Consider the following 26,737-nt stretch of genomic DNA (forward strand, 5'->3'; position numbering starts at 1 on the left):
ACAGATAGATTAAAGAATTCAGTTAAAAATTCCATGTAGGTTTTTGAGTTTGACATACATATTCCCAAGTTCAAAATGGTCTGGAACTGAGAGCATGCCTTTTCCACAAGTATCGGCAGGAGATCAGCAAATACTTGGCATATAACAACAATCAGGCTGGCTTTGGTGTTATGGGAGGTCATGTTGATGATGTTCTCAATGTACGACCAAATGAAGTAGTCCAGCGAGTTCAGTCGAGGGAGGAGGGGAGAAGTGAGAGAAGGGTAAAAAGTCGTAGCAATCCTTCTAAAGCCAAACCTGGATCTTTTTGGATGTGTGGGCCAACGCTGAGTCCTGCTGCCACACCCAGGGTCTGCCAGCAGGCACCTTATTGTACCAGGAGATAATCACACTCTTCAGCACATCCAGGTACACTTTGGTGTTGACTTTCAAGCCTACTTCGAAGATGTGAAGTGGCATGATGTGGCCCCTCATTTAAAACTACACCAAAGCTAGAAATCCTAGAAATCAAACCTTTTGCTTGGTATCATAACAAATTGTTTTTTCACTTTGAAAAAAAAAAACTTGATGAAATTAAGTGAAATTTTTTTTCGAAGAACTTCATTCCATAAAAGATATGTACAATATAACCTTTTTTCATTTTTTAATGTCTTGATTAAACTGTACAAGTACCAACAAAATTTCAGACATAATAAAACATATCTAATACATAATATTGCCAAAATAGTTTAAAAGATTTTAAAGTGTTTCAATAATTCTTTTTAAAATATAAAAGGACACAAATGTTTTTAATAATTCTTTAAAATAATTTCAGTAATTCTTAATTAAGATTGAAAAATTTTTTCAATGATTATTAAATAACAAATGATTGGAAAAATGTAATAAAAGAGTAAATGCATAGGGAAATATAAGCATAAGAGAAAAAAATGAAGCAGTCACACTGGAAGTTAGGAAGTACCTTAGCTGATTATAACCAATTAATTTCTCAGTATTCATAGAGATCTTTTGTCTCTGTCTCTAATCTGCCTCTCTTCTTTGAGAGCTCCACGTCTTTATAGGCCAAGAGTTGTCTCCCTTAATAGTTTCCTAATACATACAACAACAAAAAAAATTGCATTCACTCTTGGAAGTTATGGATAAATGTTAATGATGTAGAAACCAGATTTGAAACTTAAAATGTGTTATGAAATTTAAAATTTTTTCTTTTTAGGTTTTTAATGAAGTCACAACTCTTGCAGCCTTAGAAAACCCTCATATTGTACGCTATCACTCTGCATGGATTGAAAATTTCAATCATGGTAAAACTTAACTTTTTATATTTTTTTCATGTTCCAATTTTTTTTTTCTATTTTTTGCAATTGTTCCCCTATTTTATTTCTTCCAAATGCAGTAACTTACTAAAAAAAAAAGTTTTTCACTTTTTGCTTACATAATCATGCAATGGCGATATCGTAATTTTCACGTCCCCTGTTATTTTGTCCTTTAGTTCTCATATTCCATGGACAATGTTTCTAATAAAGGGGTAAAAATTGCTATTTTTTTTTTGGGGGGGGGGTCAGAATCTAACGCTTATCATTGTCTAGTTTTTTTACCTTGGATTTCTTTCTTTTTAGCTCCTTACGTCAAATGGCTTCATGCCTTGTCTGGAGCAATTTTCATAAAAAAATCAAGCAACACATTCTTAAAAGAATAATGGATTTATTCTACCAGATGATTGTTTCATAGCTGAAAGATCAAAGGAAGATAAAAAGAGAAAGTTATGATTCAAGCTCGCTTTTTCTATCGTTATTTTCATAGCAAGTGCTCAACTCGGCTTATATCTATGAAGCACCCTCCCCAGGAAAACCGTTCACCGCAGACACTCATCTAGCTACAATTTCCATTATCTGTGCCAAACATTAAACGTAAATTCCTAGCTGACTATAACATACATGGCCATCTTCAATTCTGATATGAACAAATTTTTGTTGAGCCGACCTCTTAACTAAATGAACACTACTCAAGTTTCACCATTACAGATAATAATGCTATTAACCCTTTTCCTTGAGCCCTTATAAGCGGTGATCTCTCCTTAGTAAAACATTAAAAATTTTCTGTTGGTCTCATTCATACTCCCATCAAGACTAAATTCTTTGATCAGAAATCCCTTCAGCCTGAGAACATGGGGCAGCACATCTACCTTTTTTTTTAATGGAAATCACTTCAGACTAGGCTTAATATGACTTAATTTAAGAAGCTAAAAACTATACTACTTCAAGCTCAAAAACTCGGTAACAATAAGTGTTAAATAAATTTTAACTCGGAAAACAGCAATTCTTCCCTCTTTGTCAGAAACATTGTTCATAGAATTGAGGACTAAAGGACAAAAATAAGTGAAGCGAGAATTACAAAGTTTCAGAAAGTGGCCTTTGCTTCTCACGACTTTACAAGGTCATTCTTGTGAACGCTTTATAACCCGGACTGAAATGTTTTCTGTTTTCCAACATATTTCTGAATAATAGATGCATGAGTTTGACTAATTCTATATGTAAGACATTCATTTACATGATTCAAGTCCGAGTGATCGCATGGTTGATTTATTGATAAAGCAGTTTCTTGCTTACAAAAATAAAATTAACTTGTGGCGTCTGGGCCTTGATAAGTAGTGATTCCTTTGTAAAAAAAAAAAATTACAATAAAATAATTGTTTTCCCCGTTTGCATTAGGAAGATGTCCTTTTGTTTTTTGGCAACAATTTACCCTCTTTTTTTAATCCAACTGTTTTTTTTTTCCTAGAAAATGGTTTATTACATGCATCAAATCAGATAACCAGGTGAGTTCAAATATTTTTATGTAAGAATTTGAGTCGGTATTGGTGTGTGTGTATATATATATATATATATATATATATATGTCGGTGTATATATATTAAATATTTATGAAAACCAGTTGGAATTCCCAAACCTCTTGTGATAGTTGATAAAGTTCCCCTTCGACGTACATAACTCCTGACTAACTCGACAAGCAGCAAAATCCCACCTCTATACTGTTGAGATCTCTAGATACCAGAAAGTTATCTATTCTAATAACTTCTCTCAGACTGCTGAGCAGACATCTTACTGCTCAACTCCCCTTTTCCCCTGCTAGACACAATCCCAAATAGTAGCTCCTTATAATCATGTGGTAATATGCTTTGTTGGGACTGAAAATCAGTTAAGAGGGGTTAAAAAAAACCCTTAGAAATTTACAATCAAACACCCGGATTGAGTACTTTCTTTCTACGTTTGGTATTTAGATATCTTTAATATCTGTCAATAATTCTTTTAAGTTTCTTCAATACGTTTTTTTATATGAAGAGTTCCATTGTCCTAGTTTTTCATCATTAACCCACTGACTGATGAGGGAGGCACATGTGGTATTCAGAGTCCAACACACTAGATTTCCAATTCCTCCCAAAACTGCCACCATTGATGCCTGAATTGAAATTTTACTCTACAATATTATACATCATGAAAACCTTCAGTGAGACAATGGATATGATCTGTAAGGGTAACTGCATGTAATTGTGAGGCAAGGGTTGCACAATCCTCAACCACAACTCTCCTGAGTCAGAACTGCTTGATTCCAATGGCAAGGAGAAATCTAGAATGATCAAAATCAATGCTGAGATAAGTGGAGAGCACATACGCCACCTGGTATTTCCAAATGGTCACCCATTTAGTACTGACCAGGCTCAACGTTGCTTAACTTTGTTCATCTAATGTGAACTGGTGTATTAATGTGATCATGTATATAGTATACATAAAAACTAGAATATTTGCCTAAAAATTAATTCCCTGAACAGAACAGTTTTGCATCACTTTTTATGCCTAACTAAAATCAAAATTATAATGTTAGTAAACCTTGTGTCTGGAATCCTTATTCCAATTGTGATCAAAGTCACATGATTTTGATTCCAAAAAATGTCTAAAATTTAAGGCTTGAACTTAGTCTTATGAAGAAATTGAAATTCAGGGAATGTTGCTGAATTGGTGTCTAATGACTGATAGATCAAATTCCATGTTTGAATTTTTAAATGAGAGATTGTGCCGATGATATGAGTCTTAAAACTTCTCCAAAAATTATAGAATATTGATATCTAATGCCTATTGTTAAAATTCCACAAAAATTGAAAGTGAATTTTCAAAATGGGCTTTTATGCTCTAGCAGCTGTTCCAAAATTAATAATGATCAGTTAATTAGTTTAGTGTTAGAAAACTAAATTAAACTATCACCCACATTATGACCCCTTATGTTTAGCAACTATGTTTCGAAATTAATAATGATTGGTTAATTAGTTTACCATTGAATCCTGTACATATAAACATATACACATATCTTTTTGTAGATTGAGATAAATACAGGGTGTCTAAAAAAAAAAAAAAAAAAAAAAAAAATGTACTGACACTTCAACTGTTATCAGCGTTGTGTAGAAAATAATGGTCGCCAATTTGAACATTTTCAAACGTGATTCTTCAATTATGTTTGTATTCTGTCTTCAAAGCTATTCAATTTCATTCTATGTTCATAAACAAGGGTTTTATTGTCATTCGAAGTGTGAGTATATTTTTACACGTTTTTGGAGTCAATCTGTATATTATGCTCTTAAAAACAACTGAATTGTGTTTTTTCTCCAAATACACATAACTATATTGTATGCCTATTTCACTTGTAATGTGCTTTATAGAGTGTTTCTTTTTCTTTTAAAGTAATTCTAGAATCAAAGAACTTTCATGTAGTGAGGATATTGACTTTGAAGATAGTCACAGTGATGGAATTGTATTTGCTGAGGATAGCCACATTGAAAATGCGATGTCCAAAGCCAGCTGTGCCCTTTCCAACCAATTATGTCTACAAAATAAAGGTCCACCGAATTTAGATATGCAAATGGCCAACATTCCACAGATCATTTCCTGGAGTTCAAATTCCTCGGAAGATGATGTAAGTTTAGCAAATAATTTCAATTTTTGTCCAGAATCCCCTTTATATCAAAAAAATAAAATTAAAAATAAAAATCTGCATGATTTATGTACCCGTGATAAAACGAAAATATCATTCCAAAAATCATATGAATTAATCAAGTAGTTTTATATTTATAAAGAAAATAATTTTAAAGCCATTAATGGGAAAACTTTGTACATACTTGTTAAGTTAAAAAAAACCTATACATCAAAATTTATGTAAATTCATTCAGTATTTTGTTTTCATAAAATAAAATAAAATTTGATAAACAATTTTTAGCTATTATTATTATGATGATGACTGTGCAATATTTAACTATTGAATTATGTTCCTTGGCTTTTGACCATTAATATAAGCAGAAAGTGGTGGACGAAACTTTTCACCATTAAATCTAGAGGAAAGAGATTACTACCGGAACAGTAATAGAAACTCGCCACGAAGCAAGCGAACAACAGAAGATGTTGTATTTGAAAGAAACAGCTTACCTTATAGGCTTGTGTATATACTGATGTTTATTAGCTGTTTTCTTTTTTATTGTCGAGAGAGATAAAGCACCTTTCTAGGGCTTTCCTCATCTAAGGTTTTTTGGATGGTGCTTTTGTGGGGGGAGTATTTCATAGCATATCTTTATTTTATTTTTGTAAACTTTATATAGTCATGTTTGGAGGGGTATTTCGTCTTATAGATAATATTGGGTCATCAGGAGAGAATATGCACCGTTTCTGGGCCTTCCTCTCTATGGCTTGTTCGTGTATCGGCCTCCCTCACTGATGTGAGGCCCAATTATCTGCTCAATACAATGAAAAGAAAAGATGTTAAACAGCTCTTGTTACGAGCAACGGCTTTGCGCATGTCATTCAAATGTTCAAAGGCTACGTCTGACATATTTGTTAGGACGCGCACATATACAAGAAAATAATGATAATATTAGTAATGATAATAATAAACAATAACAATTATAATAAGAGTACTATATATATATATATATATATATATATGTATATAACTAAACATATATATATAACGTAAACACATAAAAAAAAATAAATCTACTCACAGTAATAACTACACTGTAGACCCTTGCGAACATATCATGCGGTATTCCTTTTCACCTAGATTGTAACGTAACCTTCACGGGTCAGCTCTTTTTTGATTTCATGTTTCTCGTATTAATGTATTTTCTTATTTAAAAAAAAAAAGGTACTTGATGAATTTGCATAATTTTTGTTATGCTATCTTTTTAAAACTTGACACGTAATTGTGTAATATTATTTTCTTTTTACGTGTAATATTTGATATTGAAGTACAACTGGATAATTATCAAAATGTTAAATGAATAATAATTAAAATTTCATGTTTTTAATTTATAGCTGAGCCGATCTATTTTGTTTATACAAATGGAACTGTGTCACAAAACCTTAACAGAATGGTTGCAAGAAAGAAATTTTTCAAATGAAAGTAAGTAGTTTTTTATTTATATTGTTCCCTTCTCCTTTTTCTTACTTCCACCTTATCTTTTTTTTCTCTTTCATTATTTTTCAATTTTGTCTTGGTTTTTTTGTCCTTTATGATTGTCTTTTTTATGTGTTTTTTTACTTTTTTACATCTTCTGTTTTACATCATTTTCGTTCCCTCTTTTTTCTTTTTTCTTCCTTCCCTTTTTCTTCCTTCCCTTTTTTTCTTCCTTCCTTCCCTTTTTTTCTTCCTTCCCTTTTTTTCTTCCTTCCCTTTTTTTCTTCCTTCCCTTTTTTTCTTCCTTCCCTTTTTTCTTCCTTCCCTTTTTTTTCTTCCTTCCCTTTTTTTTCTTCCTTCCCTTTTTTTTCTTCCTTCCCTTTTTTTTCTTCCTTCCCTTTTTTTTCTTCCTTCCCTTTTTTTTCTTCCTTCCCTTTTTTGTTCTTTTACATTTTTATGTTTTTATTTCTGTCTTCATTCACATTATCTTTTTAGTGTTTTACCAAATAATTTTAATTTTTATTTAAGAATTTAAAAAAATATCTTTTTCTTTATCTTCAGTTGTTAATGATGCTCAAAATCGAACCATCTTCCTGGGAATATTACAAGGTGTTGTTTGCATCCATTCTGAAGAAGTAATCCACAGAGATTTAAAGGTATTTAGATATATATTTTAAATTATATGCAGGGTTTTTGAGACAAAGTTTTTAAATTTTTATATTCCATTTTGAAACAATTTGAACTATTTAATAATTGTGTAGTGACCATCTTTTTTCTTTTGTGGATTTGAGGGTTTGGACAACTGAAATACATGTGGCAACATGATTCAAATCCATGAGTGTAGTGTTATCCGGATAATAAATATTAGTAAGGAGTTCATGGCTAAGCACCATTGTTGACCACAGACTTTCCAATTCTTTTATCACAAATTAAAAAAAAAAATGTTAAAGGATGCTTCAGAAAAAAAATACAACCTTAGCCTACATCTACAGTTACTTCAAACCAATTTATATGTCCATTAATATTGCATTGCTCGCTGCTTGTAAAACAGCATTAAAATAGCGTTTTGTTTTTGTAGTAATGGTGGAACATCCACAAGAAATACTCTCAAGAAATCTCTATAAACCTATGAGACTGAATGGAGGCTATGATTCATTGCATATTTTGTACCTTTGTACAAATTTTCAACGTTTATAAATTTACTATTAATTTCAATCTTAACAATTTCATTAGTGTTGAAAGCCTCTTTGAAGTTTATGAAGGTGATAGTTTTTCTTTCGTTGGCATACATAATATTAAATAGGGTTTATTAAAAACAATTGGCATTTTAACTTGCCAGATTCTTCTGCTAGCATTGTCCCCACATTACCCGCCCACCCAATTACAGGAGATTATGTACTCACATAAAGATTGCCACCAGCCCAAATAGTAGTGACACTATGAAACTGACAAAACTCTTATGCAGCACACCCAGTTATCTGTGCTGGTAAGTTCACTTCATCTCTGCCACTTGCCAAGCATCAGATGACCTGTATGACCTTCTGTGTTTGTTTTTGGATAGTATGTGCTTGCCTTTATATATATATATATATATATATATATATATATATAAATAGTTGTATAGATTGGATTCTTAGATGTAAATCCAATGAAATCCATGTGATTATTAAAGAGTGCTTAATGGAGGACAGAGCAGGTTTATGTAATACAGACCATATTTTTTATATTTTTTTTAGCCTGATAATATTTTTCTAAAAGATGGAGCACATGCAAAAATTGGAGATTTTGGTTTGGCAACCAGCAAGAATCAACCCACACTCAAGATGAATTCATCAGGTGACAATATTTTTACTATTTTTTTTTCACTTTTATCCCCTTTTTCTTTTTTCTTTCGCCCCCCCCCCTCCTCCTCACTTCGTCTGTTCCCCTCCTCGCTCGGTAATCAATAAGCAACTAACAATTTCCCTTCTATCCAACCATGTTTGCATAGCAATAAGACTGAACTACATACCCAGCAGTGTGCCTTGAACTCCACCTTAGATTTCATAAACCACTCTTTCCCAAATTTCCCATTGTGGACTGAACCCACACTCAACGATCATCACTTGACCCTTTAAAAGCATGCCTGATCTTATTTTTTTCATCATAATAAAGACATGCTCTGCTGAGGCAGTTTCTGCTTTCTTCAAACACTACAACAAATGTCTTGCTGAATCCTTCTCAAGGTTTGTTTTAATATTTTAGGGACTTTTTTGAAAAGTATTTGAAGCATATTTTTACAAAATCACAGGATATCTTACACGTTTGATGAGAAAATAATTATTTTTGAAAAATCTAATTTTAATGGAACCTTGATTTGAACATATATTGAATAATATTTTTATTTCAGCTCTGATATATTCTCTATTAATGCTTTATGATATTAAGCATCCACTATTGTATTAAGAATTTCTATGATACCATCCTTTGGAATATGCTTGAAAATATAATTATTTTGATAACAATCTTTTATTTATATATATATATATATATATATATATATATATATATATATATGAAGAATAAAAACCTGACAATATAATATGTACTAATGCATATCGATTTGTTTATTCAATATGTATGTTACATAAATCACATTAAGTACTATACTTCTCTTTGCTTCCTTCCTCCACATTTTCAATGTATTAACCTTTTTCACTCACACCCCATTATTTCGCTCCTAATTTAGTTATCGCTAGATGTCCCATCTCTGTTACCTAGTATCTTCTCTCTTCTGATGAGAAGCATTAGGCTTTGAAATACCTAGGTATAAATAATTTACTTAGCCTACACCCTTAATTGATGTAAAATCCATATTGAATAAACAATTAAATCTATATGCATTATTCATATTCTTTGGATTCATCGGATTACTATTCGCATCTTGAGTGTGATTACACAACATTTCAGTCAGTGTAACCTACGACCTTCTTCAGGTGTATCTTGTTGAACTTGAGGAATTTGGATGGAATTTCGAACGGAACCCTTTATTTCACAGGGGTAGCATACTCTTTTTCGATTAGCTATGACTGAATAAAGGTCCTAAGGAGATTACATCAACCAAAACGTGAAAATAACACTCAAGATGAGAATAGTAGTTCGATGAATTAAAATAATATAAATAACCAATCCTCATCTCAAAAGTTCTATATGCATTAGTATTTATTTTTATATTGTCGTTTTTTTATTCTTCATCTTCTATATAAGCTCCAAAGATAAGTTTCCTCTTAACAAATCTATTTTATTCTTTTACCCTCCATCTCCCATAAACAGTGTTTCATGATAAAAAACTGATGCTCTCTTAAATTAACATTAGGACTATAGTGATTCCGAGAAAGCAAGTTGATGCATGGATTGTAGGTTATTAAATAACTTACTGACTAAATAGTTTTCTAACGAATGATAAAAAATATAAAAATAAGTTTTTTATATAGTTTTAAAGGTTAAAAAAACTTCCAAGGCTATATATATATATATATATATATATATTAGTCAAACTTTCAAGGTTAAAGATCCCTAGATGTCAATATATGTTAAAAAAGTTAGCTTTATATGATAGACCCCCTTCTGTCGATTTCGACATATGAACTTCATCACAACTACTAAGTCGTTTGGAAATCCTTACAGATGATTTGTTTATAGTGGTGAAGGCTTTATGCGGAACCAACCACACTTTTTTGTACAACTGCTAATCTTCTTCGGTGCAATGGCTGCCAAAAGACAGAGCATACAGTAGACTTCAGATTTTTACATCAGTTTTCCTTCTGGATGCATGTCTTGATAAAGATTGAGGTTGCATCTCTCCCAATGAATCAAATGCACCTCCAGATATCAACTTGAAAATTTCTACGTCACCAGCATGGTACATACAATGTTTAGCCTTCCCAAATCGTCACCCATCTGGTACTGGTCAGGCTCATCATTTAACTTCAGTGATCTAGAATTTAATCGAAATCGGCGATGAAATAATTTCTTGTAGTGTCTGTGTAGACCCCCTTTCTGCTGATGCGGATATGACTAATTGGTCTCGAGGTTATTCGGATTTGGATTCATCGCACTATTGTTCTCCTAAAATTCTGTACTAAAACTGTCCACAAGGTTAGAGTACTTGGGAAAATCAATTGTAAAAGTGACCTTCTCCTGAAGGTTGAAAGTTCAATTCTCAGTGTGGGTAACTGAAAAATACAATTTCGAATTACTTAAGACCTCTATCCAATCATGGCTGATGGAACAAGAATGTGCTACCCCTGTGAAGTAAATAAAGGTTTATGTTTTAAATTCCATCCAAATTCCTGAGTTCGACAAAATACATCTGAAGAAGGTCAGAGGTTACATTGACCAAAACGTTTGAAAATGACACTCAAGATGAGAGCAGTTGTCCAATGAATCCAAATAATACAAATAACAAATTCTCATCTCAAAAATTCACAAACGTCATAGCCTCAAAGTATATTGCAATGATCATTGATGAGATTGTAGGCCAAAATAAGATCACGGTGTAATCATTGGCACCCAATGTAGAAAAGTTTTTTAGGTGATCATGCAATGATTTAAAAAAAATTTGATGTGATTTGATAATCTTATTTTTTTTCTTCTTAGGAAATGATTTTAGAGTGCTCTCCAAAGGTGTTGGTACATACTCGTATTCTTCTCCAGAACAGCAGAATGGAACCAAGTATGATACCAAAGTAAGTATTTGAAGTATGACAATATGAAGCATGTTGCTGTTGACTTGGGTTGAGCATACATCTTTAATTTTTCTTATAACTGTTACATTGTTGGTTCCTGGAAAATGCCAGATAGCCTGTTCATGGGAAATTGTCACTGTTAATAGAAATATTTCGATAATAGAAGGGAATGTTTGAATAAAGAATGTTATAGAAGCGGATGAAGTATTTACAATAAAATGCGAAATCTTCTACAATATGTTGGAATTTTAACTTTAGTATAATAGTATTAAAACAAAAACAGTAATTTAGATAAACAACAAAGATGATTTCTTGGTGATATAAGCGAACAAACAAAGGGTTTGGATAGATATACATGTGGGCAGTGAAGAAAGAGGACAAATCAGTTTGGTACCCAATGCATTAGCGAACAGATGGGAGTCTTATGCTCTAAGGTTTGGACAACGCCTGTGAAAGTCAAAAGGAGAGAGCAAAATATAGACTTATATGAAGCGTGCCTAACTCGGATAAGGGACCCAGCATGGAAATAAATGATTATATCCAAATATAATTCATGTGTTGGCATTTCCCTTTTCAGAGGAAAAGTATCTTTAATTGCAGAAAGCACAAAAGTAACTTTGAAAAGGTTTGTCTTTTGCTGGTGTCCCTACTAACAATGACATTTTTTGTTTTGTGTCTGTTATGTATTGTCCCGTTATGAAATTGTATTCAATGTATATACAATCGCAAACACTAAAAACTGAAGGGAAAGCTAGACAGTAAGAGTTGAGGGCATGGAAAGAAATGATTTAGTGAATGCATAATGCAAGTTTTTAAGACAGGCTTAGATCTGATGACCTCAGAGGAAAAATAAATTTGTACATTATAGAGAAATGTGTGCAGAACAAGAAATTTTCTTGGTTTTGCATTAACTGTTTATTTACATTCTCTCTAGGAGGTTAGGCACAAGGTCACATGTGGTTTGAAACATTAGTCAGCTAGGAGAAACAGTTTGGCCTAGAAAATGCCTGAGCAGTTCCGTTGTGAGTGAGATGTCGAACAGTTGAGGTAGTAGTACATTTATCAGGTGGAAGCTGAGGAAAACATGTTAGTGATGAAGATAAAGAAAATGGCCAGAGATAGGTTAGTTTGGTGTGCAGAGTTTCTAAAAGCCATCCAGTACATGTTAGCATGTAAAATAGATGTTAAACTAGATATAATTCATTTTTTATTTTTTTTTTATTTTATGTGGCTATTCAAGTGACGTTTCTAATGTTGAAGATAGATTATATTGTGCAAATGTGATACTATCAACTTTATTCCCCAAAGTGTTGAAGTGCAAGAAAAATGACAAAAATAAGTTTATCAGTTAATAAAAAGGTATAAGGAAATGGTTTTGAGTGAAGAATGGGGAGGAAGTTCACTGAGGTAGACAAAGGAGAGCTGAAGTGGGTGTGTAATCAAGGTGTAGCAGTAAACAGAAACAAAAGGATCTGAAATATATTTGGAATTAGTTTTAGGATTGGCAAAAAGGTTTTGACTGTTTATGATGTTTGAGAGTGGTGTTTACGATGGTTGGGTACAGTATCCAATTGGTTGCTGACATTTGCGAGGTAGACACATTTGAAAGCAGACCATGGCTTGGACCAGGAGATTGAGATGAACTGAAATCAACTGATGAACTCTACAGAATAACTAAGATATGGATGTTTACACTTAGAGGGTAGTTTCCCACAATGGTGTCACCCATGCACCCAAAAAGTGTTGGAGTCTGTGTTTTGCTTTTGAAATTTTTATTAGTATTGGAACGATTAATCTGGAATTGGAAAAACTAGAACTTTTTGGAGAATCGGTATCGGAATCAGGAAACTTTGTGCATATTTTCCGATGCCAAAAATGATTCCTTTATCTTTTCTTATTTGATTTTGTTTAAAACAAATTCTTCCACTACTGGTAGTAATAATAAAATGTTTATTGATTTTGAACCACCATTATAACTAAAATCTATAGATCACCCCCCCCCCCCTGTGTTTTTACGTTTTAGGAAATATCTTCACATTTAATGTGTTTTTACAGTAATCTGAAAAAATTGACAACTTTGTAGCTAAATATTTAGAGATTTATAAAGAATCTGAATCGATAATTGTATTGGAATCGTCTCCTCATTAATTTTTATACTTGTAAGCTAGTGCACCCACCTCCTTGGCAGTCGTCAATGTGGGAGACAATGACATGGCCAGAACGAGAAGGGAAGACAATGAAAAGAAATCCGTGGCACACAACGTTGGGGTTGGCGATCATTGTCAAGGGGCAGGGACATAGTCTTACACAAGACTAACAAAGATGTTTGTTGTTTCTTCCATTTTAGAGTGACATCTACAGTCTTGGATTGATTCTGTACGAGATGTATCACCCAATCAAAACTTTGATGGAAAGGAATCATCTGTTTGAAGAGTTGAAGAAAGAAAGAAAACTCAGCTCATTTGTGTCAAAGAATTTTCCTCAAAAAGTGAGTTTTCCTTTTCATATGCTGCTTAATTTCCATAATGATACAATGTAAGTATCACCCCCCCCTCCTCCCATGGGATCAAGTTTTTAAAGTCTATATAAAACGGAAATCCTAAATATAAAATGGAAATCCTAATGAAGTTATTAACCCTTTATGACGTGGTTGTAGTAATTAGTTCAGTCGTAAATAAGTGAATATACTAACATAAATAAAGTGGGAATTGATTCAAATACGCCTTGTACGTATTAGTTCAGTATCTGGGTAGATGCCAGATACCTCCAGATTGCAACTGTCCGTTGCTTACATTCAGTATGCCGCCATCTGTCTCGGAGAGTGGAAGATTTTGTTTATCATAAGCACATTTTCAAACACTATGGATAATAATCAAGGTAAGTTTATGAAATGTAAAATTTCTCAGTGGTAGTTTAACTATTGAGCTTCATAATTTTTCCAGTTTATAGACAATCATAGTACTATTACCCTTTAAACTAATTAAAATTGAATTTTTTTAATCATCTACATCATAATTCAGGTCATAAAGGGTAAAATAAACTTTAACTGTATTTTAATTTTTTATTGAAAATTTAAAATGTAACTTTATTCAAATTTCAGGTGTTTTTTGTCCAATTCTGAAATCTATACCAGAGTTCAACAAAATGCACCCGAAAAAAAATCTGAGGTTACATTGGCCAAAACATGAAAATAGCATCCAAGATTTAAATAGTAGTCAGAAAAAATACAAATTTATTTTAATTTGTTGCATTTTTGATATGGATATTTATCTCCCATGGCGAGAAATGTGACACCAGGGTTGGAAAGTGGGACTGAGAAACCAGTACCCCTGAGGAGCACTCTGGCCCACAAAAATGTCTGGACAGCTCAGTTGGCATTTCCTGGTAAAGGCTCCTCAGGCGATTAGCAATAAGCTAGTTCCTTCTCAAAGAGAGAAGGTAAAGCCTGGGAGGATTGACCTAGAACTGCACAGGACCAGCATTATACTGCAATCAACAGGAGAAAAATTTATTTCGGAAATTTTTTTCAAGTAATTAACTGATCCCTCAACCAGGAAATGCTGATATGCACAAAACTTGAGGAGATTCAAAGTGGGATGACATTTCCAAGATTCAAAATATAAAATTTTAGGTTTTTCAACTGAACTTTACTCTATTTCAGGCGAAATTGATCCTGGCTATGACTGATCTTGATCCGACAAGACGACCGACTGCTAAAGAATTGCTTGCTCAAGAAAAGTCCCCTTCAGAAGTGGTGAGTTTTTTTTTTCTATAAATAGATTTGAGGCACCTCAGAACAAGCAATAACCAAAAAGATGCGTTTTGTATTTACGCTGATTTTTTACTCAACTTCAGACTTAGATTTTTTTTTTTGAAGTTAATGAAAGATCTGGCCAGAACTAAGTTAGTTTTCTGAAAGCAGTCCAACACATGTCAACATGTAAAACAGACATAAAACCAAATCTAATGAAAAGGTTTTTCTTATCGATGCTCATCTTTTAAAATCTTCCCTTTGCAGGAAATCATCAACGATTATGAAAAGGTGATTGCTCAATTGAGAGAAAAAGTAAAAAATCTACAACGGTAAGTTAACGCAGCCATTTTTTTTTTTTTTTTCTAAAAAATCTGACCTCAGGATCCAAACAATTAGTGGTGAAAAGAGAAGCTTGGTCTTAGAGACATTCTTCCTCCATTGGATCAGATGCGCCAAGTCAAAGCAAAGGAGATAAAGTAAGATCTTAAACATCAATGCTCTTTGTAGTGCTGCCATAGATAGTGGTGTCATCTGTTAAATGTCAACGAATGATCTTAGAACATTACAGTAGAACCCTGGGATACAGTGGTCCTAGGATACGTTTTTTTCAGGTTACGATGTGGAATACAATATTTTTCCAGACCCTGATTACGATATTTGCCCCGCCTTATGGTGTTATTTATAATGTTATTTGATTATATACATGTGCATTATATACTGTGGTCCTGGATATGACCTAAAACTGTATCTGATGGTGAGGCCCCACCTTGCGGGCCTTAGGGAGTGTGGAGCCACCCTTAAATTGCCATTGCTCCCAGGTCCACGCTGACCCGGAGTAGTAGTACCTGTTAGGTTCCCAACTATGGGTTAAATAGAATTCAACTTAAAAAAAAAATATACTCCATTAAAAATCGTTCCTCAAAATAACTAGATTCCGCATTAAATAACCTGAAAAAGGTGGATATGCCATAAAACAAAAACAACCAACCAACCATTATATACTGTATTTTGTTTCTAATTTTTTATATGTACTATCTAAAATTTTGCTTAGGCCCAACCATATAGCGATTTCACCTTATGATCTCAACCCTGGAACGAATTAACGCTGTATCCCGGGATTTTACTGTATTTGGAAGATCATAATTTAATTAGTGTTGAGAGCTAATTATAATTAATGTGTTTTAAAATATTGGTATTTTCTTTTCAGTATTAATTTTTATATTTCGTTATGGCTGATTTTCCCTTCTCTTCACTATCTCCAGAAAAATAGTTGACGGCCAAAAGTCTGAAGGACATGGCTCGAAGATTCATTATGGGCTCAACCCTCTTCCTGACCTTCATAAATGAGTTGGAGATCAACTGTTGACATCTATGCTGAAGACGCAACTATCTCTGACAGCACTTTGAAAATCTTGCTTTCTTTTTCTTCTCCGATTTGCACTTAGTGCAATGGAGAAAAATCTTTTTTTTTTTTTTTTTTTTTTTTTTTTACTGTTAACGCCCCTTAGACCAAACTTCTCTCTGCTATGGTTGGATCCCTACTTCTCTCTAGTCTAAATGAACAATTCTCTCCTATAGAAAGCCCCCCCCCCCCACACACACACACATACACACTTGTATGATAAACTTCTAGGGTTGACTTTCACCTGACCTGAAATAATACTTAAGTCAAATTTCTTGCTCAGGTTGTTGGAAAATAATTCTGCCGCTCCAGAAATTATCTTAACTCTTAAGCACTTCTTTGCCTATACGCCAGATACACCTAATATATCTGGGGAAATCTAGTAGAGGTTGATATCTTCTCATCCCTACAGCCTCTTTAATATGGAAGAGATAATGCTAGTCTCTTTTCACTGTATCGTTATGTTCATGATAGATGCTCGACTGAACTCCAATCCCTTATATTCCTCTTCTGTAAGATATTCACAGCAAGAACTCGTCTGGATAAAAACACAGCAAAGAAGTTTTTCTCTCTTTCTTTGCCAATAAAAAAAAACAAAAACTTATGAACAAAGTTTATTGCCAAGAACATTGTATATATGAAACAAGATACCATGAGACTGCTTTCCAAGTGATTGTAGCATAGTCGTCTTCAAGACTAATGTAAACAAACACTTTGATCTGTCCTCTTAGATAATCAATTCCTCTTTAGTAAATGTCTTCTCACCCCACCCATTGTTTTGATCCTCTCATGGTGATCGTTGTCCTATTAATAATTGCTTTAATCTTTATTGTTGAGTGACCTTTGATAAGCAGTGAGCCATTAGAAAAAAAGCAAAGACCTAAAATGATAGTTTTCTCTGGTTCTTATTTATAATTTAACTTAATTAAACATGCAAAACTGCAGAACAATCTTTGTGTACCTGTTATAGAATGAAAATATCATATTCCAAAAATTATGTAAATTGATGAAGTAGTTTCATTTTTATGAAGAAAATCGTTATCTCCCTTTGATTGTTGACATAATGGCGAACGAGTTACTTATATACTCGTAAAATTTGATTTTCTTAGTTAAAAATAAAACTATATAATCAATTTACGTGATTATTAGAATATGAAAATATGAAATCTTCGTTCTGTATTTTTTTTTTTGATCAAGTTGAATTCTAAATAAGAATCGTTTTTCTCATATTTAAAGATTGTCGTTGACTTTTCTCGACATTTTTTTTTATGTGATTAAATCGGATGGTTTTAGTGATTTTAATTTTTTTTTTTTAAATTAAAAAAAAAAAAAAAAAGATTTTCTAATCTATTTATTTGGCACAAGTTTAGATGGTGGCATTTAAAAAAAGAAAACAAATGTTTGTATGATGTACATACTAGTCATGGAATGAAGATGAAATATTCCAAAAATCACACGGTCCTTGATATGACCTTAAACTATATCTGATGGTGAGGCCCCAGTTTGTGGGCTTTGGGGAGCGTGGAGCCACCCTTTAATTGTCATTGCTCCCAGGTCCACTCTGACCCGGAGTGGTAGTACCTGTTAGCGTCCCAACTATGGGTTAAATTGAAACTGAAAAAAGAAAAAATTTATTCTATTAAAAAATTGTTCTTCAAAATCTGATCAGATTCCACTTGACTCTGTCGGCAGGGCATCAGAATATGCCGCCTACCCCCCTGCAGAGAGTAGAAGTCCCTCAATGGGGCTACCTGTTGGCCATAGGTAGCGACCCGTAATACCTTTAGGACGGGATCCTGGTAGTTGAGAGACTTGGAGGTCAGGTTTTAGTACCCCCACTTCCCAACACACCATTTCAATTGGTTGATCACGTCAAGCCCCACCATATATTGCCCACCCCATAAACCTATCATTAACACAATATGCCTATCCCTCCCCTCACAAATAACAACTATTTCCTAATATATGGTGGAAAGCAGTGGCTGAGGGTTAATCGACGAAGTGAAATATCTATGACATGGCTGCAAACCCTTTTAATTACTACGTATTCCATAGTAATATCAAAGGAAAACATGTGCTTATGAAAGATATCACATAAATCGAGTATATCATCTTTGTATCACTGTTGTGACTGGGCAAATGCCCCCCCCCCAGGCACTTCCCATATAGGGCTCCGAGGCGGGTGGGGAGCAAAGATGATGAAAAAAAAAAAAATCATAATATGGCTTATTTCCCACAAAAAACACCCAACTACCAAAAAAGAACACACTCTGATGTCTCTGACATCAGCAGCTCTGAAGAAGAGCCAAGAAAACCGAGACATTCCCCAACATTTATTATCATGGAATCAATGGAGAAAACTCCTTTGAGCCAGTTGTCCCCATTTAGAATTTAAAAAAGTTTAAAAACTTTAAAACCTAAATCTGTCAAAAAACAATTTAATGGCAGCCTATTAATTGAGACCTATAATGAAGATCAAACCAAGAAAATACTGAAACTAAAAATATATTAAAATCAAATGCTACCTTCATCCAACCCTGCAAAGGAGTTGTGAAAAGTCGCAAACTCTAACTTTGTCCTTTGGAGGAAATCAAGACAAACCTACAGGAACGGAATGTGTTAAGATATTCGTAGAGTTCAAATCAAGAAAGACAATGAGAAAATCAACACCAACACATATATACTAACTTTCGATTCCCACACCATACCCAAAGAAATGAAAGTTGGATATATGAAAATAAATGTAGGAACCTACATCCCAAACCCACTCCAATGCTTCAAGTGCCAGAAGTTTGGACACCATCAAGATCGATGCACATCGTCACCAGTATGTGGAAGCTGAAACGTTGTGAAAAACAACTAATAAAAATGAGAATAATAGTCTGAAATAAATTAATATATGTAATGCTCATCTCAAAAATGAATTCCAATTAAGGAATAATAAACATAAAACACTACACATCTTACAACTACATAAACAAAGATACGGACAGAGCTTCTGGAGGCACATCGATACTCGTGAAGAATGAAGTCCTCCAAAGACAAATAAATATAAACACAAACTTGCAAGCAATTGCAGTTTCAATGACTCTACATAGAACCATAACACTTTGTTAAATCTGCATCCCCCCAAGAGATACAATCAATGAAACTGAATTAACTCAATTAATAAAATGACTCCCTAAACCATTTATTCTGTTGGGAGACCTCAATAGTCACAATGTAATATGGGGAAGTAAAGAGACAAATAAAAATGGAAAAGAAATAGAAAACATAATAAACGAAAATAATCTATGCCTCCTTAATAATCAAAACTATACCTATATGTACTCGGCAACAGGTACTTTCACCGCCATCGACCTTACCCTATGTGACCCATCCATATATATGGACTATGATTGGAGAGTACACGATGACACCTGTGGGAGTGACCATTTTCCAATCATTCTGGAAAGTCTAAGTACTAGTACTGAACAAAAAACACCCAAATGGAACCTACATAAAGCGGATTGGGAAGACTTCCAGGAACAGTGCAAAAACCAATTAATTATTGAAAAGAATGATGAAGATGACCATTTGAACTACTTCATTTACACTCTCACAAACATAGCAAATAATACCATACCGAAAACAACCAAAACCAACAATCACAACAAACCTTGGTTCACAAAAGAATGCAGAAAAGCTATCAGAGCTCGACGAACTGCCTTAAAAAATTAAAAAAGAACTCAACAAGCGAAAACCTGGATTTCTTCAGAAACAACAGAGCAGATGAATCATAAAGGAATCCAAAAGAACAACATGGAGAAATTATGTATGCAAAATGATGTGAATACCAAGGCAAAAACGGTTTGGAATTTTGATGAGGAAAATAGAAGGAAAGTGTAATAGTACACCAATATCCCACATTTCTAAAGACAACAAAATATACACATTTCTAAAGACAACAAAATATACACATTTCTAAAGACAACAAAATATTCACAGATCAAAAAGACAACAAAATATTCACAGATCAAAAAGACAACAAAATATTCACAGATCAAAAAGACAACAAAATATTCACAGATCAAAAAGACAACAAAATATTCACAGATCAAAAAGACAACAAAATATTCACAGATCAAAAAGACAACAAAATATTCACAGATCAAAAAGACAACAAAATATTCACAGATCAAAAAGACAACAAAATATTCACAGATCAAAAAGACAACAAAATATTCACAGATCAAAAAGACAACAAAATATTCACAGATCAAAAAGACAACAAAATATTCACAGATCAAAAAGACAACAAAATATTCACAGATCAAAAAGACAACAAAATATTCACAGATCAAAAAGACAACAAAATATTCACAGATCAAAAAGACAACAAAATATTCACAGATCAAAAAGACAACAAAATATTCACAGATCAAAAAGACAACAAAATATTCACAGATCAAAAAGACAACAAAATATTCACAGATCAAAAAGACAACAAAATATTCACAGATCAAAAAGACAACAAAATATTCACAAATCAAAAAGACATTTCCAATAACCTGGCAGATAATTTATCGAAAATCTCATCATGCGATAAACAGAAATTCAAAAAGATTAGAGAAAGAAGAAAAAATCCAATTTAAATCATAAAATTCTGAAAAATACACCCAACCTCTTACCGTGTCTGAACTAAAAGAATATCTAGCTAAATCCCATGATGCAGCTACACGGCCCGATGAAATTCTATACGAAATCCTCAAAAAACTTCCAGAAACCTTAATGAAATATTTACTTGAAATTTTCAACATTATATGGTCCAGTGGAAACATACTTGATACATGGAAAGAGGCCACAATAATACCAATTCTCAAATCTGAAAACTCAAACATCCAATCCCAATCAAGTAACGGTTCAGATTCATTGAATTTCAGGCCAATACCCTAACAAGCTGCATTTGTAAAACCATGGAAAGGATTATAAACAGAAGACTAATTTGGTTCCTCGAAACAGAACCTTATCACGGAATTTCAATCAGGATTCAGGAAAAATCTAAGCTCAATAAACCATCTAGTCAGACTGAAAACCTTCATTAGAGAGGCCTTTCTAAGGAAGGAACATCTTACAGCAGTGTTCTTTGACATTAAAAAATCTTATGATACTGTATGGAAGTATGGTGTGACAAAAGATCTGAAGGAGCTTGGACTAAAAGACAGAATGCCAATTTTTATTGAAAATTTACTAAAAAAAACAGATTGTTCAGAGTTAAAGTCGGCACAACCCTCTCGGATATGAAGGAACAAGAAAATTGAGTACCTCAAGAGAGTATTCTATCATTGACCCTGTTCAGTATTTGAATAAATAACATTGTAAAAAACCTTAATCCTGGGGTAGACTGCTCCCTATATGTGGATGACTCTTTAATATGTTGCAGATCGAAATATATACCCATAATCGAAAGGAAACTTCAATTGTGCCTAAACAAAATAATGAAATGGACGGAAGAAAATGGATTTAAATTCTCGAGGAAAAAAACGAAATACATGCATTTCTGCAAACGAAAGAACATGCACAATGATCCTGTCCTAATCATGGCAGGAACGCCTATACCCATTACTGACCAGTACAAATTCTTGGGGATTTTCTTTGATAAAAAGTTGACATTCATCCCACACATAAATTATCTGAAAAAAATGTAACAAAGCTTTAAACCTTCAGAGAGTAGTAGCACATACTGATTGGGGTGCAGACAGGGAAACACTACTTAAACTCCCCCGTGAACAGTCTATACTCAGAAGCACACGACCCCCCCCCTCCCCCCAGACCTCAGGCGAGAAAAGTTAGCTCATCAATACTTACTTAAACTCAAATCCTGCCCAAACAACCCGGCATACCAATGCACCTTCTATCCAAAATATGAAGAACTCTTCAACATGAGGAGTTGGTCTCCGAATGAAGGAAAGCATTAAAGAATCCAAAATACCAATCTCCAGCATTCACAACTTCATACCTAAAACACCCCCATGGACCATGAAACAAGTAGAAATTAAACTGAATCTAAACAAAAAGCCTAAATCTACCACAAACCCTATTGAATACCACGACGAACTTCAACATTTAAAATTACAATATCCAGACTATACCTTTCTCTACACAGACGGGTCCAAAAGCAACAATCACACCGGATGTGCGACAACCTACCATAATACCACAATAAAGAATAAAATTTAAAAACGAAGCATCTATATTCACTGCAGAGGCTATAGCTATTGACCTAGCACTTGACATAATTTCAGAGGAAACTACTAAAAACTTCATCATCCTCACCGATTCTCTATGAGTCTATCTATCTATACAAAAACAAGAGAATCCACTAACAATAAAGTTACTAGAAAAAATCAATACCCTTTCAACCACCAAAAACATGATTTTTGTCTGGATCCCCAGCCATGTGGAAATCAAAGGCAATGACAGGGCAGATACAGCTGCAAAAAAATCTTCACATCTCCCAACTGACAATTATAAGATTCCTCATACTGACCTTAGACTCCAGATAAAAGCACGCATACAAAGAAAATGGCAACTACGATGGAATCAACATGAAAGCAGCAAACTATACTCCATAAAACCTAAACTTAAGGAACGATATCCAAACACCAAAAGATCACACCGAGAAGATATAATACGGACTCGACTACGCATAGGACACACCAATATAACCCATTTATATATACTCAATGAAGAATCAGCACCAGAATGCATCCCATGCCAAGAGAGGCTCACAGTGAAACACATCCTAGTTAAATGTACTGACATTGCCCCAACCAGAAAACTATACTATGTGGAAAACAATATGGAGGACTTTTTGAAAAAGTCAACCCAATGAATATCCTATCATACCTAAAAAAAATAAATCTAAATATGAAAATCGAAGAAAACCTAAAGACATCCATATATACATATTCAACTATAAATACAACATCTGAAATGTGCACACAACTAATCTCTTTTGAAAAACTCTTCTGACTTTTAATGGCCAAAAAAAAAATGGCTGAAAAATCTTTAAACCCATTCAATCCAATCCAAAAATCACATAATTTGATCAAGTAGTTTTTATTATTATTTACACAAATCAAATTTTATGACTAAGCAAGTCAGTGTTTTCGTTGGCCATTGCTGATTCCTATGAAATAAATAAAGGGAGACAACTGAAATCAGTGTCACAGGTGAAAAATAAGCCCCGGGTTAAATGCAGTTTAGTAGTAAAATCGCTAAAACTCATAAATTTTTATTTTTTTAGTTTAAAAACAAAACTACTTGATCGATTTACATAATTTTTGGAATCTGACATCTTCATTCTGTAAAGAGCAGGTACCCGATAAGTTTTTCTCCATTTTTGTTTATTGCTAAAAGTGCCAATCTGAATTTTCACCATTTATTTTAAAAATTTTTGTTTTGCATTCATGAATACTGTTTACTATTTTTTAACTGCACATTAAAAAAAAAATATTAAATGAATGTTAAGATTTTGCATGCTCCTTGACATAACACTTTCCGGTATGTACGCTGAATCAAATTTTAAGAAGTACATATTTTCTATTGGGATTAAACCTTTTAATCAAATTCAACAGAAAACAATCCAATGTTTTTTTTGTTTTTATTATTTAAGATATTTGATTTTTCAAATTTCTGTTGCAACATACATTCGGATGAATAGGAATACACAATTTGTACCAAAAACAACAAACACCTGATAAACAAGGAAATAGTGGCTCTGAAGTTATTTAAGCAATCAATGGAAAAATTTGAATATCTTTAAATAAAAAAACAAAAAACTATTGTTTTCTGTAAAATTTTGTTACTGATTTTTAATCAGCATAAGTATTTTCTAACGTTAGAATTTTATTTAGTATATTTATTGAGGAGTGTTATCTTAAGAATCAGCTAATGTTTTCAAGAGTTTGTTATTAGTAGTATTTGTACGATTGGTAATAGTAGCAGTAATTTGTTTATATAAAATTATTTACCGTTAAAAACATTTTTAATCCTTACAGATTTTTTTTTATGCACTCAATTTGATGCTAGATTTAGTAATATATTACCATGACTAATAGCACCCAGTCTGAGATTCCAACATTCAAACTCCTTGGCCTCACATTCACCAGTAGCATGGATTAATTGGAATAAATACATAGAAGATACTGCCAAATCTGCTGCAAGGAAGGTGGGCTCCCTTTCTTATGCTAGAAAATTTCCACACTTGCCAGTATCCTAAATTTCTATAAAGTCACCATTCGCTCATGCATTAAGCATTGTTGCATCAACCATTATATCTCTCTCTTAGACAGGGTTCAAAGTGCCTCGCAGTTAATAGATCCCACACTGTCTAGCAGACTCTAGTCCCTGTTCCATCACCACAATGTTGCATCCCTGGGCTTGCTTTAATAATGATAATAGAATAATAGTCAAACAAAATGCTTGAAATGCGAATTTATCAGTGATTTATCAAAAATTGTTTCTTAATAAATTTGTTCCTAATGTTTTTGGATGACACTGGTAGTAGATCTGAGCATGAAAATAAAATCTCTTTATTTATGACTAATCAATAATAAAATATTTATCAGGATTAAATATAAAAATTAATTGAAAACAGAATTATTTTTTTAAAGAACACAAGCCAATATTTGTATAATTAACTATGTAGCTTACATTGAAAAAAAAAGTCTATGACCATTAAAGATATGGAGGTGGGGTGGGGATTAATTGCACTTTATATATTAGACATATTTCTTTTTATTTCATACTTTATATATTAGACATATTTCTTTTTATTTCATACTTTATATATTAGACATATTTCTTTTTATTTCATACTTTATATATTAGACATATTTCTTTTTATTTCATACTTTATATATTAGACATATTTCTTTCTTTTTATTTCATACTTTATATATAAGAAATATTTCTTTTTATTTCATACTTTATATATTAAGCATAAAATATATTTCTTTTTATTTCATACTTTATATATTAGACATATATTTCTTTCTTTTTATTTCATACTTTATATATTAAGCATATTTCTTTTTATTTCATACTTTATATATTAGACATATTTCTTTCTTTTTATTTCATACTTTATATATTAGACATTTCTTTCTTTTTATTTCATACTTTATATATTAGAAATATTTCTTTCTTTTTATTTCATACTTTATATATTAAGCATATTTCTTTTTATTTCATACTTTATATATTAGACATATTTCTTTTTATTTCATACTTTATATATTAGACATATTTCTTTTTATTTCATACTTTATATATTAGACATATTTCTTTTTATTTCATACTTTATATATTAGACATATTTCTTTTTATTTCATACTTTATATATTAGACATATTTCTTATTATTTCATACTTTATATATTAGACATATAATATATTTCTTTTTATTTCATACTTTATATATTAGACATATTTCTTTTTATTTCATACTTTATATATTAGACATAAAATAAATTTCTTTAAATTTCATACTTTATATATTAGACATATAATATATTTCTTTTTATTTCATACTTTATATATTAGACATATAATATATTTCTTTTTATTTCATACTTTATATATTAGACATATATATTTCTTTTTATTTCATACTTTATATATTAGACATATTTCTTTTTATTTCATACTTTATATATTAGAAATATTTCTTTTTATTTCATACTTTATATATTAGAAATATTTCTTTTTATTTCATACTTTATATATTAGACAAAATATATTTTTATTTCATACTTTATATATTAGACATAAAATATATTTCTTTTTATTTCATACTTTATATATTAGACATAAAATATATTTCTTTTTATTTCATACTTTATATATTAGACATATAATATAGTTCTTTCTTTTTATTTCAGCATTGTAATTGATCAAACACGCCATTCCTAGCGTGTTTTGTTATTCTTCATACACCATTCCTTTTGGCTGGATTTTTCCAACATGATCTCTTCATCAATTTATTTTTTATTCATCCACACATCCTTGCAGCTGCATTTAAAAAAAACAAAACAAAAGCTCATTGAATTTTTTGTGTCAGTGTGATGTGTTCTTTTAAATTTTGACTAAAAGGATATATATATATATATATATATATATATATAACCCATCTGCATCAGCATAGATATGACAATCCCACAGAATGATGACAATTCAACAAAATCTAATAATATTGTAAGATACTGCTGGGACGCTCTGGGCTAGTGGTAATGATGCCTTGGCTCTGAAACTTGCCTTAATCCAGAATCATCATTTCAGTTTATGTATGTATTTTGTGTATGTTTTTCATGGAAATCACTCCAGACAAGGCATGAAACGACTTGATGTAAGGAGCTAAAAAAAAATCTAAAATAAATTC

At 32.3% G+C, this 26,737-nt stretch overlaps 1 protein-coding gene across 2 annotated transcripts in view; it reads left to right on the plus strand.

Annotated features, from left to right (window-relative positions):
• LOC145246593 (eukaryotic translation initiation factor 2-alpha kinase 1-like) overlaps positions 1 to 26,407 on the plus strand; it is an 83,334-nt gene extending 56,927 nt beyond the window's left edge. For both annotated transcript variants that reach the window (XM_080108252.1, XM_080108253.1), the window contains 11 exons: positions 1,211 to 1,298; positions 2,776 to 2,812; positions 4,728 to 4,959; positions 6,351 to 6,438; positions 6,994 to 7,088; positions 8,169 to 8,268; positions 11,071 to 11,159; positions 13,507 to 13,647; positions 14,821 to 14,913; positions 15,178 to 15,242; positions 26,241 to 26,407. In XM_080108252.1, coding sequence (XP_079964378.1) covers positions 1,211 to 1,298; positions 2,776 to 2,812; positions 4,728 to 4,959; positions 6,351 to 6,438; positions 6,994 to 7,088; positions 8,169 to 8,268; positions 11,071 to 11,159; positions 13,507 to 13,647; positions 14,821 to 14,913; positions 15,178 to 15,242; positions 26,241 to 26,271 — 1,059 coding nt within the window. In that variant the 3' untranslated portion in view covers positions 26,272 to 26,407. The remainder of the gene's footprint in view (positions 1 to 1,210; positions 1,299 to 2,775; positions 2,813 to 4,727; positions 4,960 to 6,350; positions 6,439 to 6,993; positions 7,089 to 8,168; positions 8,269 to 11,070; positions 11,160 to 13,506; positions 13,648 to 14,820; positions 14,914 to 15,177; positions 15,243 to 26,240) is intronic.
• Positions 26,408 to 26,737: the final 330 nt, after the last annotated feature.

Source organism: Euprymna scolopes, chromosome 24, assembly GCF_053919585.1.
Source record: "Euprymna scolopes isolate OS-2025 chromosome 24, ASM5391958v1, whole genome shotgun sequence".
NCBI classification, from domain to species: Eukaryota; Metazoa; Mollusca; class Cephalopoda; order Sepiida; family Sepiolidae; genus Euprymna; species Euprymna scolopes.